At 48.5% G+C, this 11,801-nt stretch overlaps 6 protein-coding genes across 6 annotated transcripts; 3 read left to right on the top strand and 3 right to left on the bottom strand.

Moving 5' to 3' along the window:
• Window positions 1–239: 239 nt before the first annotated feature.
• N7503_002409 (alpha/beta hydrolase) lies at window positions 240–1,074 on the top strand (the record flags this gene model as incomplete). Its single annotated transcript, XM_057061956.1, has 2 exons — window positions 240–641; window positions 736–1,074. 2 exons carry the CDS (start codon window positions 240–242, stop codon window positions 1,072–1,074), a joined length of 741 nt encoding a protein of 246 aa, XP_056925918.1.
• A 220-nt stretch (window positions 1,075–1,294) lies between these two features.
• Window positions 1,295–2,542, bottom strand: N7503_002408 (glycoside hydrolase family 64 protein; the record flags this gene model as incomplete). Its single annotated transcript, XM_057061955.1, has 1 exon — window positions 1,295–2,542. The coding sequence occupies one exon, from the start codon at window positions 2,540–2,542 to the stop codon at window positions 1,295–1,297; it is 1,248 nt and encodes a 415-aa protein (XP_056925917.1).
• A 2,769-nt stretch (window positions 2,543–5,311) lies between these two features.
• N7503_002407 (uncharacterized protein) lies at window positions 5,312–6,700 on the top strand (the record flags this gene model as incomplete). The annotated part of the gene is made up of 2 exons (XM_057061954.1): window positions 5,312–5,365; window positions 5,453–6,700. 2 exons carry the CDS (start codon window positions 5,312–5,314, stop codon window positions 6,698–6,700), a joined length of 1,302 nt encoding a protein of 433 aa, XP_056925916.1.
• A 369-nt stretch (window positions 6,701–7,069) lies between these two features.
• Window positions 7,070–8,471, bottom strand: N7503_002406 (FAD binding domain containing protein; the record flags this gene model as incomplete). Its single annotated transcript, XM_057061953.1, has 3 exons — window positions 7,070–7,436; window positions 7,493–8,295; window positions 8,349–8,471. The coding sequence occupies 3 exons, from the start codon at window positions 8,469–8,471 to the stop codon at window positions 7,070–7,072; spliced, it is 1,293 nt and encodes a 430-aa protein (XP_056925915.1).
• A 637-nt stretch (window positions 8,472–9,108) lies between these two features.
• Window positions 9,109–10,290, top strand: N7503_002405 (alpha/beta-hydrolase; the record flags this gene model as incomplete). The annotated part of the gene is made up of 1 exon (XM_057061952.1): window positions 9,109–10,290. The coding sequence occupies one exon, from the start codon at window positions 9,109–9,111 to the stop codon at window positions 10,288–10,290; it is 1,182 nt and encodes a 393-aa protein (XP_056925914.1).
• A 167-nt stretch (window positions 10,291–10,457) lies between these two features.
• On the bottom strand, window positions 10,458–11,786 carry N7503_002404 (uncharacterized protein; the record flags this gene model as incomplete). The annotated part of the gene is made up of 3 exons (XM_057061951.1): window positions 10,458–11,153; window positions 11,229–11,363; window positions 11,415–11,786. The coding sequence occupies 3 exons, from the start codon at window positions 11,784–11,786 to the stop codon at window positions 10,458–10,460; spliced, it is 1,203 nt and encodes a 400-aa protein (XP_056925913.1).
• Window positions 11,787–11,801: the final 15 nt, after the last annotated feature.

Here is an 11,801-nt window from a genome sequence, read left to right as displayed (position 1 = left end):
AGCCTGTAGACTTCGAATGCAGATTTCAAGCTTTCCATTGATTTGCATTGCATACAATAATTCTATTTTATCAGGAATGTCTCGGGAGTTATAGGTAACACGTGACGTAATTATGCAGCCCATGAGCCCCACATATATGCGTCTCCAATGCCGGCACTTCACGGCAAACATTCTGATCATTATACCCAAATATCGACCTCATTGCATCTCTGATTCCCTCTAGATTCACCATTTCAACAATGTCCAAGCCAAGCATCATCTTTGCCCCAGGTGCCTGGTATCCGCCAACGGCATTCGACCCCCTCATCTCCAAGCTAGTCGGATACAACTGCTACACCTGCGCATTCCCATCGATCCAGAAAGCGCAAACCACCAAGGATCTAAAATCAGACATCGAAACGGTTCGATCGCTTGTACAGCAGGAAGCAGACGCAGGTCGTGATGTTCTTGTCGTTTCACATAGCTGGTCCGGTGTGCCGGTGAACAGTGGTCTAGATGGGTTAAGCAAGACTGAGCGTGAACGGGAAGGCAAGAAAGGCGGTGTTGTACGGCTGGCCTTCATATCAGCATTTATTCCCGAGATCGGCGAGAGCCTCATTAGTGCCTTGGGGGGCACGGCGCCTGATTGGCATTTGCATGATGTGAGTAACTATAATTCGCGGATTCTGTAGATCCTCGATTGTTTCTGAATTCTATGCGTTTGTACACGTAAGAGGGTATTGATATGGAAGGCAGGTTGAAACCGACACAGTTACTGCTGCTGATCCCGTTGGCCATTTCTTCCACGACGTGCCTGATGGAGAAGAGTGGGCTAAGAAACTTGGGCCGCATTCTTGGTACACGAAGCGCGTGCCCGCGTCTAGTGCAGCATATCTTACTATCCCATCTTCATATCTGCTGTGTGAGCATGACAAGGCGATTCCTCTGGCTGCGCAGCAGTGGATGGTTGATCGGGCACGGGAAAAAGGCGCGCTATTTGAGACCGAGACTATCGCAACGGGGCATACTCCATGGCTAGTATTAACAGATGAGGTTGCCACTTATATTCGGAGACAGGCAGGTGAGAATATCTAAATGGAGCTCTACTCTGAAGGTGGACCATTACACAAAACACACTCGAAGCTCCAAACCCAAACGTCGACGCTTAAGTATCGGTATTGATACGGTGGCTGTCAACGAGTGGTGAAACATACGAAGCTAAAATGGCTGCATAGAGAGAAATTATATACAAACTCCATTCGTCCTATAACACATGAGAAACACTATATGAACTCTGAACTGCGGAAATCAACAATCATTTGCTGCGGGACAGTCTGCGAGCAAACTTCTTCAGATTGCGAAGCAAGCCTTGTTTCTGATTGACCTGTGAAGAAGACTTTGTAACAGTCTTCTTGTTGGTGGATTCCTTAGCCGAGTTGCTGCTGAGAGGACCACCGACAGTGACAGTCAAAAGCTTTGGACTACCATCAGAAACACTCCCAGATTGATCCACTCCACCTGACGGACCCACGTCATCGTAGGGGAATGCATAACCCCTGCCATCGAGTGCAGTTGCATGACAGATACGCGCATAATGGTTAGTGATCGCGTTCGAGTAGTAGTTACTCACAACTTCACCGTCTGGCTGATTTGTATCAATGAGCAAGGTAGACCGATTGAACGCGGCAGCCAGTCTCGCTGTGATAGCATCCTTGGTGCTATCTCCGGACACGGCAAAGCTACCAGAGCTGTTGCTGAAGATAGCGGCGGAGGTCGGTTGAGCGTAAGTGATGCTGCCGGATGAGAAATTCAGTGTGCCGTTTGAAACCGTTGCCGTAAGGCTGCCAGCGGCTGCTTGAGTGTCCACTGTCAAAGTTTCGCTGGTGTATTTGGACCAGACTTGATCGACGTATGAATCAAAGTAGGTGCTGAATAGGCTGCTGTTCAGTGTTATGCCCGTGTTTGGCGAGACGGCACGTAAGTTTGCCCCGCCAGTCGTTATGATCAGTTTATCCCAGCCTGCGCCATCGGTGTTGTTTTGAGTTTTCAGCGCAGAGCATACCGTGTCAAGTGCACCCGATGGGAGACCTTCGACGGTCTGTGTTGTGCCCGAGGTGTTCTCCAATGCCAGGGCGATGGGCAAACAGAAAAAGTCTACCATACTGATATTGACGAATAACTCGGCGCTATTCCAGGTAAACTCGCAGAAGTCCCAGTAAATATTGTAGTTCGCGTCCGACGGATTTGAAGACGATGGTTCCACGAGTGCTGGACCGGGGTTCAAGTAAAAGCTGAGAGTAGCACCACGCGAGAACCACAGCCGGGCACCGGCTAAATGTGGAATTGTCACTGTCGTTGTAGTGCCTGACGCCCCGAGTGAGATGGCACAGTTCTCAGCCAGGGCAGTGATAGTAGACGACGGCGATGTTGGATAGTAGGCTGTCTTGCCATCCGACTGTAAAAGGAACAGCGCATTGTTATTGTCAATGGCCAGTCCGGTAATATAGGCATAAGCCGTATCCGAGCCGGTGTTGTTGACCAATGCAAAATTCAGGGTCGACATCTTGAATGCAGCTATGGGGTCAAGGAGTCCCGAGAATGCGCGACTGGCTGAAGCGACTCTTTAAATGGAGTAGGGTGACAAAATTATGCAGAGAATAGGGCCCACAAGGCTGCAGTAGATCCCAGAAGTTGCAGACGATTCCTCAGTTCAACAAGAGACACGATTTATATGCAAAGAGGTGAGACCTATACATATAGCATGGCGCACTTTGCTCAAGAAGCTGCAGTTCCTGGATTGGGAATGTAGTAGGGCAGGCTGACAGGGCCTGGTGATGCAGCGTTGCGAAAACTTGGACGATCCCGTAGAGGGGTAAATGTGATAAATCAGAAATCCTATTGGCCCGTTCGAGTGCACAACTAACATGTGTAGTACATTCGTCGATCTTTGCTGGGAATAGGCGAGGCGCCGGGACCTGAAGCGGGCGAATCCTCATTAAAGACGCCCGCCGGCCGCCACATTGCGATCATGCCGTGCGAGCAGATGATCTTACGCGTGGCATTTCCCCACGAGGGATGGCGATGGCTGACAACGCCAGAATGCGGGGACTCATAGACTGAGTAGTTCATGGAAGATATCGACTAGTATTGGATGGACGTGATGTTAAATGAAACTTTATGTTTGCTTGACTTCTCGAATTTTCTTTGTGGACGAGTCTCGGGAGCAATGACGCCTTTACATGCCAAGGCTTAATTAATTTCAATGCAACATGAAATTCCTGCTCATGATAATTTATATGTTGTTTTTATATCTGCATGACCATTTGGAGTGCTGCCGCAGTTCTTCCTTGGTTCGCGTTCGTCTGGAAAAGTCTTGGGGTCGGGACAGTCTACTTTAGGGGACTACCCTTTGCTTAGTATATGACAACAAAATCTGTGTATCAACCATTCACTGAGGCATGTGGCCCTCTACAGGGCGCGCCTGGTTCACAAAGAGAAGATCAGCGGCCATGTTGTAGGGTCAGGGTCTCGGTCGTACAGTTCCATCGGCTCATATAATTGCAGGGATCAGTACTCACTTCTAGGGTAAGTCGAGTCCCACCTTAGCACGTATAGAAGTAAGAACTTAGAACTGAGTACTAGGAAAGGCGTACTTCCTGGAAAAGTATATTTTTTGCCTGCATTCTACTCAGGGAGCGATATCAATGAATATAGTAGCAAAGGCTATGTTTGCACGTAGGACCCATAGCGCTTCGACATTCTGATACCCATGAGTCCGCGATAGCCATCCAGGCCGAGCTGTAATGAATACAGGAGTTCACAGGGCGCGACATCCCAAGGTAGTCGTTTTCGTCCTCGTTGGCGATTTGAGATTTCAACAGACTATATTCCGAATATCAACCCGAGAGGGTGGAGCGCACCTGGAGCAGGAAATCATTCGCGGGCTATTATTCTGTTACTTCCCAAACATTTTGTTCTTTGTTATTTCTCCTTTTTTGCATGCCCTTCCTTTAGGCGCAAAGTCTTGTTTAGGGTCAAGTACGGCCACGGTAAATCCGGTTTGGTTTTGCAGCATGTTTTGTCTTCTTGCTTATCTAACTTTGTACGAACTAACTTGAATATTCATTAAAGACTGAAGCCTTGACATAACAGAACTTTTGTCCCTACCCTCAGCAAAAAAAAACAAAAGAAACTATGGCGCCATTGCTTGAGAGCGTTGGTATATTCAATAGTGAGAAGGACATCATTATCGTACGGTCAGAAATAAGGCACGACATTGCTTATCGTGTTAGCTTTTGATTGAAACTTAAATTAGGAACTGTTTATCGTAAGCAAAGAAAGTCACAGTATGCGCAGATAATCCATCCTTGACGTGTATCATATGGTAATGAATGCTCCACTTACTAAGAGAAGGTTCAAATAATGCGGTTCGAGGCTAAAAGTAATGAAGTTCAACTTCCAAAGATTTTGCAAATTAGTCTAACAACTGAAGGCAGTCCAGTCCGGGATCTCCCTAGTGGGTTCAAATAAATTTTGCGAGCTACCTGCATTGTGATTATGATGTGAGACAGGGAATACACTGGAAACTTTCCGAGATCCAAGGTTGATTTGGAACTCTTGCCAAGGCTGCTCACTCCTAGATGATAGATTGTGATCGGCTATGCTGATTATTTTTGGAATTAGATTCACTATATTTCATAGTTTCAGAGAAACTCATTAACACTTGAAGTAGGCCGCTAGTGTCAGTTTAATTAAATGCCCTTTCACGCTGGTCGCTACTATGTGTAGATAGAGGAAGCTAAGTAAGGGCGGTGGTTGGTATCACGATGTGGATCAGAACCCTTACTTGCCAACAACTGCTCGTGCAGGGCTGCCTTCCACGAGCTCCAATGACGAGCGTCACAAACAAGACAGTCTCGCACAAAGTCTCGAGCTCCACTGTGCGGATCTCCCGTGGAAAAGAAGATAATCTCTGGGGTGAGACCTGAAGAGGGACGTGCCAGCACTGTTGACGCGCAACCACTCAGACACGATCGTCACCGACCTTTCAGGCGTCCACCGGGATTGGCATGAATCGGACATCGTATCCACAGCGCTCGGCTCCACTGGTCTACGCCGTCATCTCACTGGCCACTCCACTGACCAGTTTAATTATAGCCACTGATGTGCCTGAGTTGGCACTCCACTTGCGCCTAGAATTAATTAAATATTGTGGCTGACAGTCGCTTTGTGTTCCCTCAGCCCTCCGCTTTTCGATCTTCCTTCTCCCCCAACTCCTATTGAATTTAGGTATCTCATGTCTTTCGATCATCTCTAGGGCCTGCTGCCCATCATGTACATTCCACAGAAACGGTCGGTCGATCACAAAAACACCATCTTCATTGTCGTACGTCTTGTCCTGTCAAGTTTCCGCCGACATCCGATCACATTTGCGTCGGTCGCTTTGTTCTCGCCACTGACTTGCGATTTTTAGGTCTTTGTGGTGATTGTTTTCGTTCTCGCTCTATGCACAGTTAGCTTTTTCCTGGCCCGACACCTCCGTCAACGGCATTTTGAGCCGAAGTATATACCCGGAAAGTATTTCAAACGCAAATGGAAACAATGGCACCCCGGAAGTGCCTCGTATGGCCAAGTTCCGAACCAGGGAGCAGCCAATGGAGACCAAGATACAACATACCAGGGTGCAGGAGCCACAAACCCAGAAATGACGACTACCACGGGCGTGCGGCGTGAGACGTCGATTCGATCTATCATCACCCTACCCGCATACTCGCCAAGTCCGAAGCCGACCGAGCAAGTTATCGGACGAGAAGGCGAGCGCGAAGGCATGGATATGGTCGTCGAATTCCCCGAGACGTCAGAAGAGCAAGAGACTCGTCGCGAGGACCAAATGGAGTCTTTGTACCAAATTCGCCTACAGCGTCGGCAAGAACTGGCCGATCGGGAGGCCCGACGCCAAGAGCGACGGTCAGCACGAGCTCGTGGCGACTCAGTCCGTCTCGAAGAACTGGCAGCTGAATCTCGCGCTCGTACCAGTCAACGTAACCAGGCAAGCTCCAGCAATACCTCGCTCAGTGCCGCTACCGCTATCGCCGAACACCAATCTCGGGAGCGGGAGCGGCGTATCTCCAGTGTCAGCTACGCTTCAATCGGTCACGTTCGCCATGATGGATCCCGCCTACGAGCGGATTCCCACGAATCCGATCATCACCCTTTGCTAGAAAATGCCGCCGTAAACGCATCATCGCCATCGTTGACTGATCGACAACCTACCAGCCTCCGCTCCCGCGTTGAATCCATGGCATCATCAATTATGACTACCGACACGGGCGGAACTGACAGCGATCCACTTATCCTGGGCCCAACATCCACACGCGGGTCCAGTCGTCCAGTTTCAGAAGTGGAGGAAGACATCGGAACCCTCAATATACAGCCACCCCCTGAATATGAGCATCTCGACTGGGGCGATGCACCCGCATACGAGAGTCCAACCCGGGACCACACTGAGGAACCTCGTCAGCTAGCATCGGTGCTGACTACTCTGCCATCGATCCATGTCGACATCGCCAGTCCTATTCCTATATCTCCAGCAACTCCTACCGAACCTCGTCACCCAGAGTCAGAAGATGACCACGAAACCACCCCTCGGGCTCCTCTACGTACCTCCGTTGTTTCAGAAGTTGATACTGGATCCACACCTGAACATACCCCTGTCTCATGATAAGCCACTTCGGATAATAAGACTGAAGATCTCTGCATGGACTTAATGAATACGATTCACGACCTGTACTAGCATTTACCTACCCATTTTGGCGATTGTCTCCGTTCAATCTTCGGTCCGGCAAGGCGTTTCATGGTTGGTTCGCCGGATATTTTGATTCAAATTTTTGTCAAATTTTTGTTCCTTCCCCTTAAGATAGTTAATGATATGTAACATTTTTTGAATAAAGTTGCTTTATGTTCTCAGCACGACCATTTTAAACTACAATCCGCGTGGCTACCCTCAATATACTCGCTGGGTTTGGCCAAACTTATACAATCCAAGCACTCTCCCAGCCCGACAAGATGAATGATTCAAATTTTTCCTAAATCACGGTAAACTCAAGACCGGCGATCGCTCATACTCCCCCCAAGCGACATCAACTTCCCGAGCAAAGTCATACCCGAAGAGAAACTCTTGGATGCTAGGATCCGCAAACAAGAATGGAAAACCCTGCGCAGGCTTTTCATGCAATAAGATTCTATCACGCTCTTTCTGCAAATGACCGTCTTCCATGTGGAAGATAATACGAAACTCGGCACTCTTTTGCACAACTTGGGCTGTTCTGTCTTTGCGTAACTGCTCATAAAGCTTTAGAATGTCTGGTAAGTGCAGCCGCGCCGTGGAAGGTGTCACTTTGGAGAATAGAGCACCGAGAACAGCACCATCCTCAATTGCCTGAGCAGCTCCTTGGGCCCTGAAAGATGATCATCAGTACATTAGACATAGAAGGTAAGAAAAATTGACACTCACAGATAGGGCAGTGTAGCATGGCAAGCATCACCGAGTAGAACGAATTTGTGAGCAGGATGACTCCATTGCTCCATCTTGACACTATCTTGCAATCTCCATTTTGTCGTACTTCCAACTTGGCGCAGGAGCTCCGTTAACTGTGGATCCCAATTGTCGAATTTGCGCTGCATTTCTTCAACGCTTGCAGACTCGACATTCACGTCTTCGGGTAAGTCATCTGGGATGATGAGCACGATATTGCACAGTTGATTCTTCTCGATAAAATAGCACATGGCGTGCATGTTCGGCCCCATCCAATAATTTGTGCAAGGCTTCCTGATGAGCTCTCGCAAGAGTGGGCTTTTCATATCAGATACCTTCACTAAGGATCTGTACGCCAGGTCACCAGTCAGTCTGGGAGGGTCTGGACGAGCGAGGAGGGCTTCACGACATGAAGAGCGGAGTCCATCGGCACCAATGATCAAATCTGGTAAAATCTCATAGTTTGGATCTCCCCTTACAGTAACAGCAGGTTTTTGAAAGTTGATTACAATAACTGTTGATCGCAATTTGATGTTCACACCTAGTCGGATTGCCTCGTTGAGTAAGATGCGGTGGTATCCTGCGCGGTGGACTTGGAAGTACGGATATCCATATTTCTTTTCAATAAAGGGTTGAATGTTTTGTGTTGACATGAGTGTTCCATCGCTCGTTCTTAGATGAAAGTCGTGTGGTAGTGTGGCAATTGTGCGGACCTTCTCCAGTAATCCCCATTGATCTAGGACTCGTGAAGATGACGGTGGTATTTGAATTCCGGCACCAACCTATGTTTGGTCAATGTAAATCTTGAAGATAATCAGGACTACAATTGACTTACCTCGCCGAGCTGTTCGGCCTGTTCAAGGATTGTGACTCGATGACCGGCTTTGGATATTCCAATAGCTGCAGCCAGTCCCCCTAAACCAGCGCCAACGATGATTATGTCTAGATTCTGACCCATTTTTAATCAATTATTCAATTTATTTCTTCGATTCCCTCCACTGAATTATCTTTGCGACTTCATATACAAGCCATCATATCGGGCTGTCCGACATACCCCGCTCTCTCCTCTCCGGAAAGTACTACTAAACATTGATTCAATGCAATTAGCCGGGAACTATGTCGATCCAATCACCAACTTTCGGCAGCTCCGGGGCCTATAGTGCTAGCGATAAGGCTGATAAAAACAATGTATGACAGTTTATATGCAAATTTCAACAGCATCTCTTCCCTCTGGCAGCTCGAGTGCATACAAAAGAACAATGTCCAGGGCTACCGACGTCGAAACTTAGTTCATGAACACAGCTTTGTGTTTCATTCAAGACATTCTTTATTAGTATCAGATATCAATACAAGTCTTTCAACGGAAGCCCCCAAGATCCCAAGATCCAGGATGGTTGCCTAGTAAGGTTTAGCTCGTGCTTCACGAAGGTTACCTAATAGGGTATAGCGTACCGTCAGCTGGTTACCCTACGAGGATTAGTGTCTCCATCGATCCCGTCGATCTGATCAACTGTATAAATGGCCATCTTCCGTCATTTACTCCGATCGTTTATTCTTCATTTGCTTCCATATTACACAAGCCTCGGCCTGGCGCTATGGCGGAATATGCAGAGGAAAATGCAATTCCCAGCGGCTGGCGTACACGTCAGCCAGGCTTTACCATCTGGGCCCTGCTATCCATCGTGCGGGTCTCGATTGTCGGTTTCTGCTACAGCATCTACTACATCCCGACCTCAGTACGCCAGAGTCCAACATGGTCATATCGCCAGGCACTACGATCACGACTATTGAAGGTCGCTTTTGGCGTTATCACAGAGCTCGGCTTCACACAGTCTCTCAACATGGAGGCGGTAAATCTCGGGGATCGGTGGGTTATAATGGAGCCAGCCTCGGAGGAATCATATCCTCGTGCCTTCAAGAGTCAGACTGTTAAGCCGGAGAGAATTGGCGCCACCTGGTACCCCGAGCCTCCGCCTAAGAAAGCCGATCCTGACGACCAAGGTTTGATCGTGTTGTCATTTCACTCGGGCTCTTTTCTATGGTTAGATGGACGGCCAGAGGATTCTGGTGAGACTGCAAACATGCTTAATAGCAAGCTAGGACATGGCACACGATCGCTTTGGGTGCAATATCGTCTCGCCGGTGGCAATAATCCAACCCCATTCCCAGGGCCCATGCAAGACGCCGTGACAGCGTACCTCTACCTTGTGAAAGATATGGGAATCTCCCCGTCCCGCATTGTCCTCGCCGGTGACTCTTCGGGTGGAACTATTGCAGTTGCCCTGCTGCGCTACCTCGTCTCCAAAGATAACTTTGACGCCGAGCTTAACGACCTGCCACAGCCTAAAGCATGTCTTTTGTTTTCGCCTTCTCTCGAGTATAGCTTCGAAGGGGACTCACACGCGATCCACACTCATAGGAATCAGAAAACCGACTACTGCGACGGCCACATGGCTGCCTGGGGTGCACGAGCGTTTGCACCACCGGACACCATCCGATTAGATGACCCGTATCTTTCGCCAGCGCTCCACCCATTCGCGACCCCAGTCCCAATTTTTGCTCATGCTGGGGGGGCTGAGGTACTCTGTGACAGCATCAGAAAATTTACGGATGCGATGCGTGCTATCCCAAGCAATCGAATCGAATTCTTGGAGACACCAGATGTACCGCATGATATTTATGTTACTGGGAAACTCCTCGGATGGCCGAAGCAACAAGAGGACTTGATCGATGCAGCCGTTTACTTCGCTCTGGGGCTTGCAGAGGGCATACAATGAAACGCGATATGATGCGATATGTACTTTAGCTGACACCAAACTTGCAATCTTATGAGCATCCTCAAGGCTCCTCGATATATATTATTATCTTTAACAAATGTCATTAGCAGATATGCCGTACTGCTTCAAATTGTAGGCGTTGTTTCATTGGTATCACTGCCCAGCCATCACATCATAGCACACCCCCCTGGGACTCCCAACTCAGAAGTGTCAACATCAAAACCTGCTCCAGAGTATTCTCCATTCAGTCGGTGGTTTTTCAACAGCTTCTTGAGCCACCTAGCACAATTCCGCCATTCCAGCGTCTTGAAGTCGGATTGATAATCTCCCAATGTAGCCTCAACACGCGCCACCTGCTGAGGATCTCTTGTTGCAGCCAACGCAACGATGAGACATAACGGGACATACGCGGCACCAAGTGGACGGTCGCGGGAGGCTAGATCAGCTCCCTCGATGATTTGCTGGACAAAGAGCGCTGAGTCCTTGGCGAGTAAAGTGTCGAATGGATGAAATGATTGAAGGAGATTATTCAATAAGAGAGCTAGAGAGGAGACCACCGTATATGCTGCCTGGTACCGGGACTGGTGGATTGTTGGTAACGAGGATAGAAAGCCGCCACTTTGATATGCATGCATCTTGTGTGCATCGGTCTTCAGCTGGAGATATGCTGAAGTTATTTCGGGAAGATGTAGAGAGGGGTTGTGGATATACTCGGGGAATATCGCGAGGGAGAACAAACTGGTGGTTGGTCGGGGGATGCTGCTGTGTTCTGGTGGTGGAGGATTTTGATTAAGTAGACTCGACATTTGGTCCCAAAACCGTTTGTTCATTTGAATGCGAGGATCTCGCATGCCTTCCAAAATCTGTAACCAATTAGATCCAAACAAGGTTGGGGGTTATAGGGTTAAGGGGGGGAGAGATCAGTGATGATGACATACCACAGGGACACATAAAGTGATAAGTAAATGTCGTGCAAATCCACTCTGGTATTCATTAAGATCTATAATTCTGAGAAGATGCGCAATAGCTTCCGCATGGCTAGATCGCTGCTTTTGAGATATCCCAACCCAGCTCTAACGTTACAGGTTAGTCTACGGAGTCAGAGCTTGTGGAGCGGAGCATACCTGGCATATAGAGATAAGATAGATTGCACACAGCGTATTAGGAGATCGAGCATCAACCGGACTATTCAAACACTCCCTGAGCGCCTTCAAAGCCTTCCCAAATTTCACCAAGACAGCAGGTGGGACATCTTGTTTTTGAAAATAAGGATATGAGGAAACTAGTGCTGTTGCAGCAGCATCCAAAACGGGACTAGATCCGAGTCTTCGGGGTAAGTCTCGGAGGAAAGGTCCATAGTATGTGATATCATAGCGCACGTCCTGGACCTCCAACGTATTGACGAACCATGTGGTGAGTGTATCATTGGGAACCTGCGCAATGTGGAGCTTCGGCCCTTGTTGTGTGGGGACCAAGGCAGACCTTCCCCGTGACATCTTAGAGGGCTGGAA

The sequence above is a fragment of the Penicillium pulvis genome (genome assembly GCF_028828015.1).
Source record: "Penicillium pulvis strain IBT 33274 chromosome Unknown contig_12_segment0_segment0, whole genome shotgun sequence".
Lineage (NCBI taxonomy): Eukaryota > Fungi > Ascomycota > Eurotiomycetes > Eurotiales > Aspergillaceae > Penicillium > Penicillium pulvis.
The sequence above is the reverse complement of the archived record's forward strand: the minus strand, read 5'-3'. Positions and strand labels throughout refer to the sequence as shown.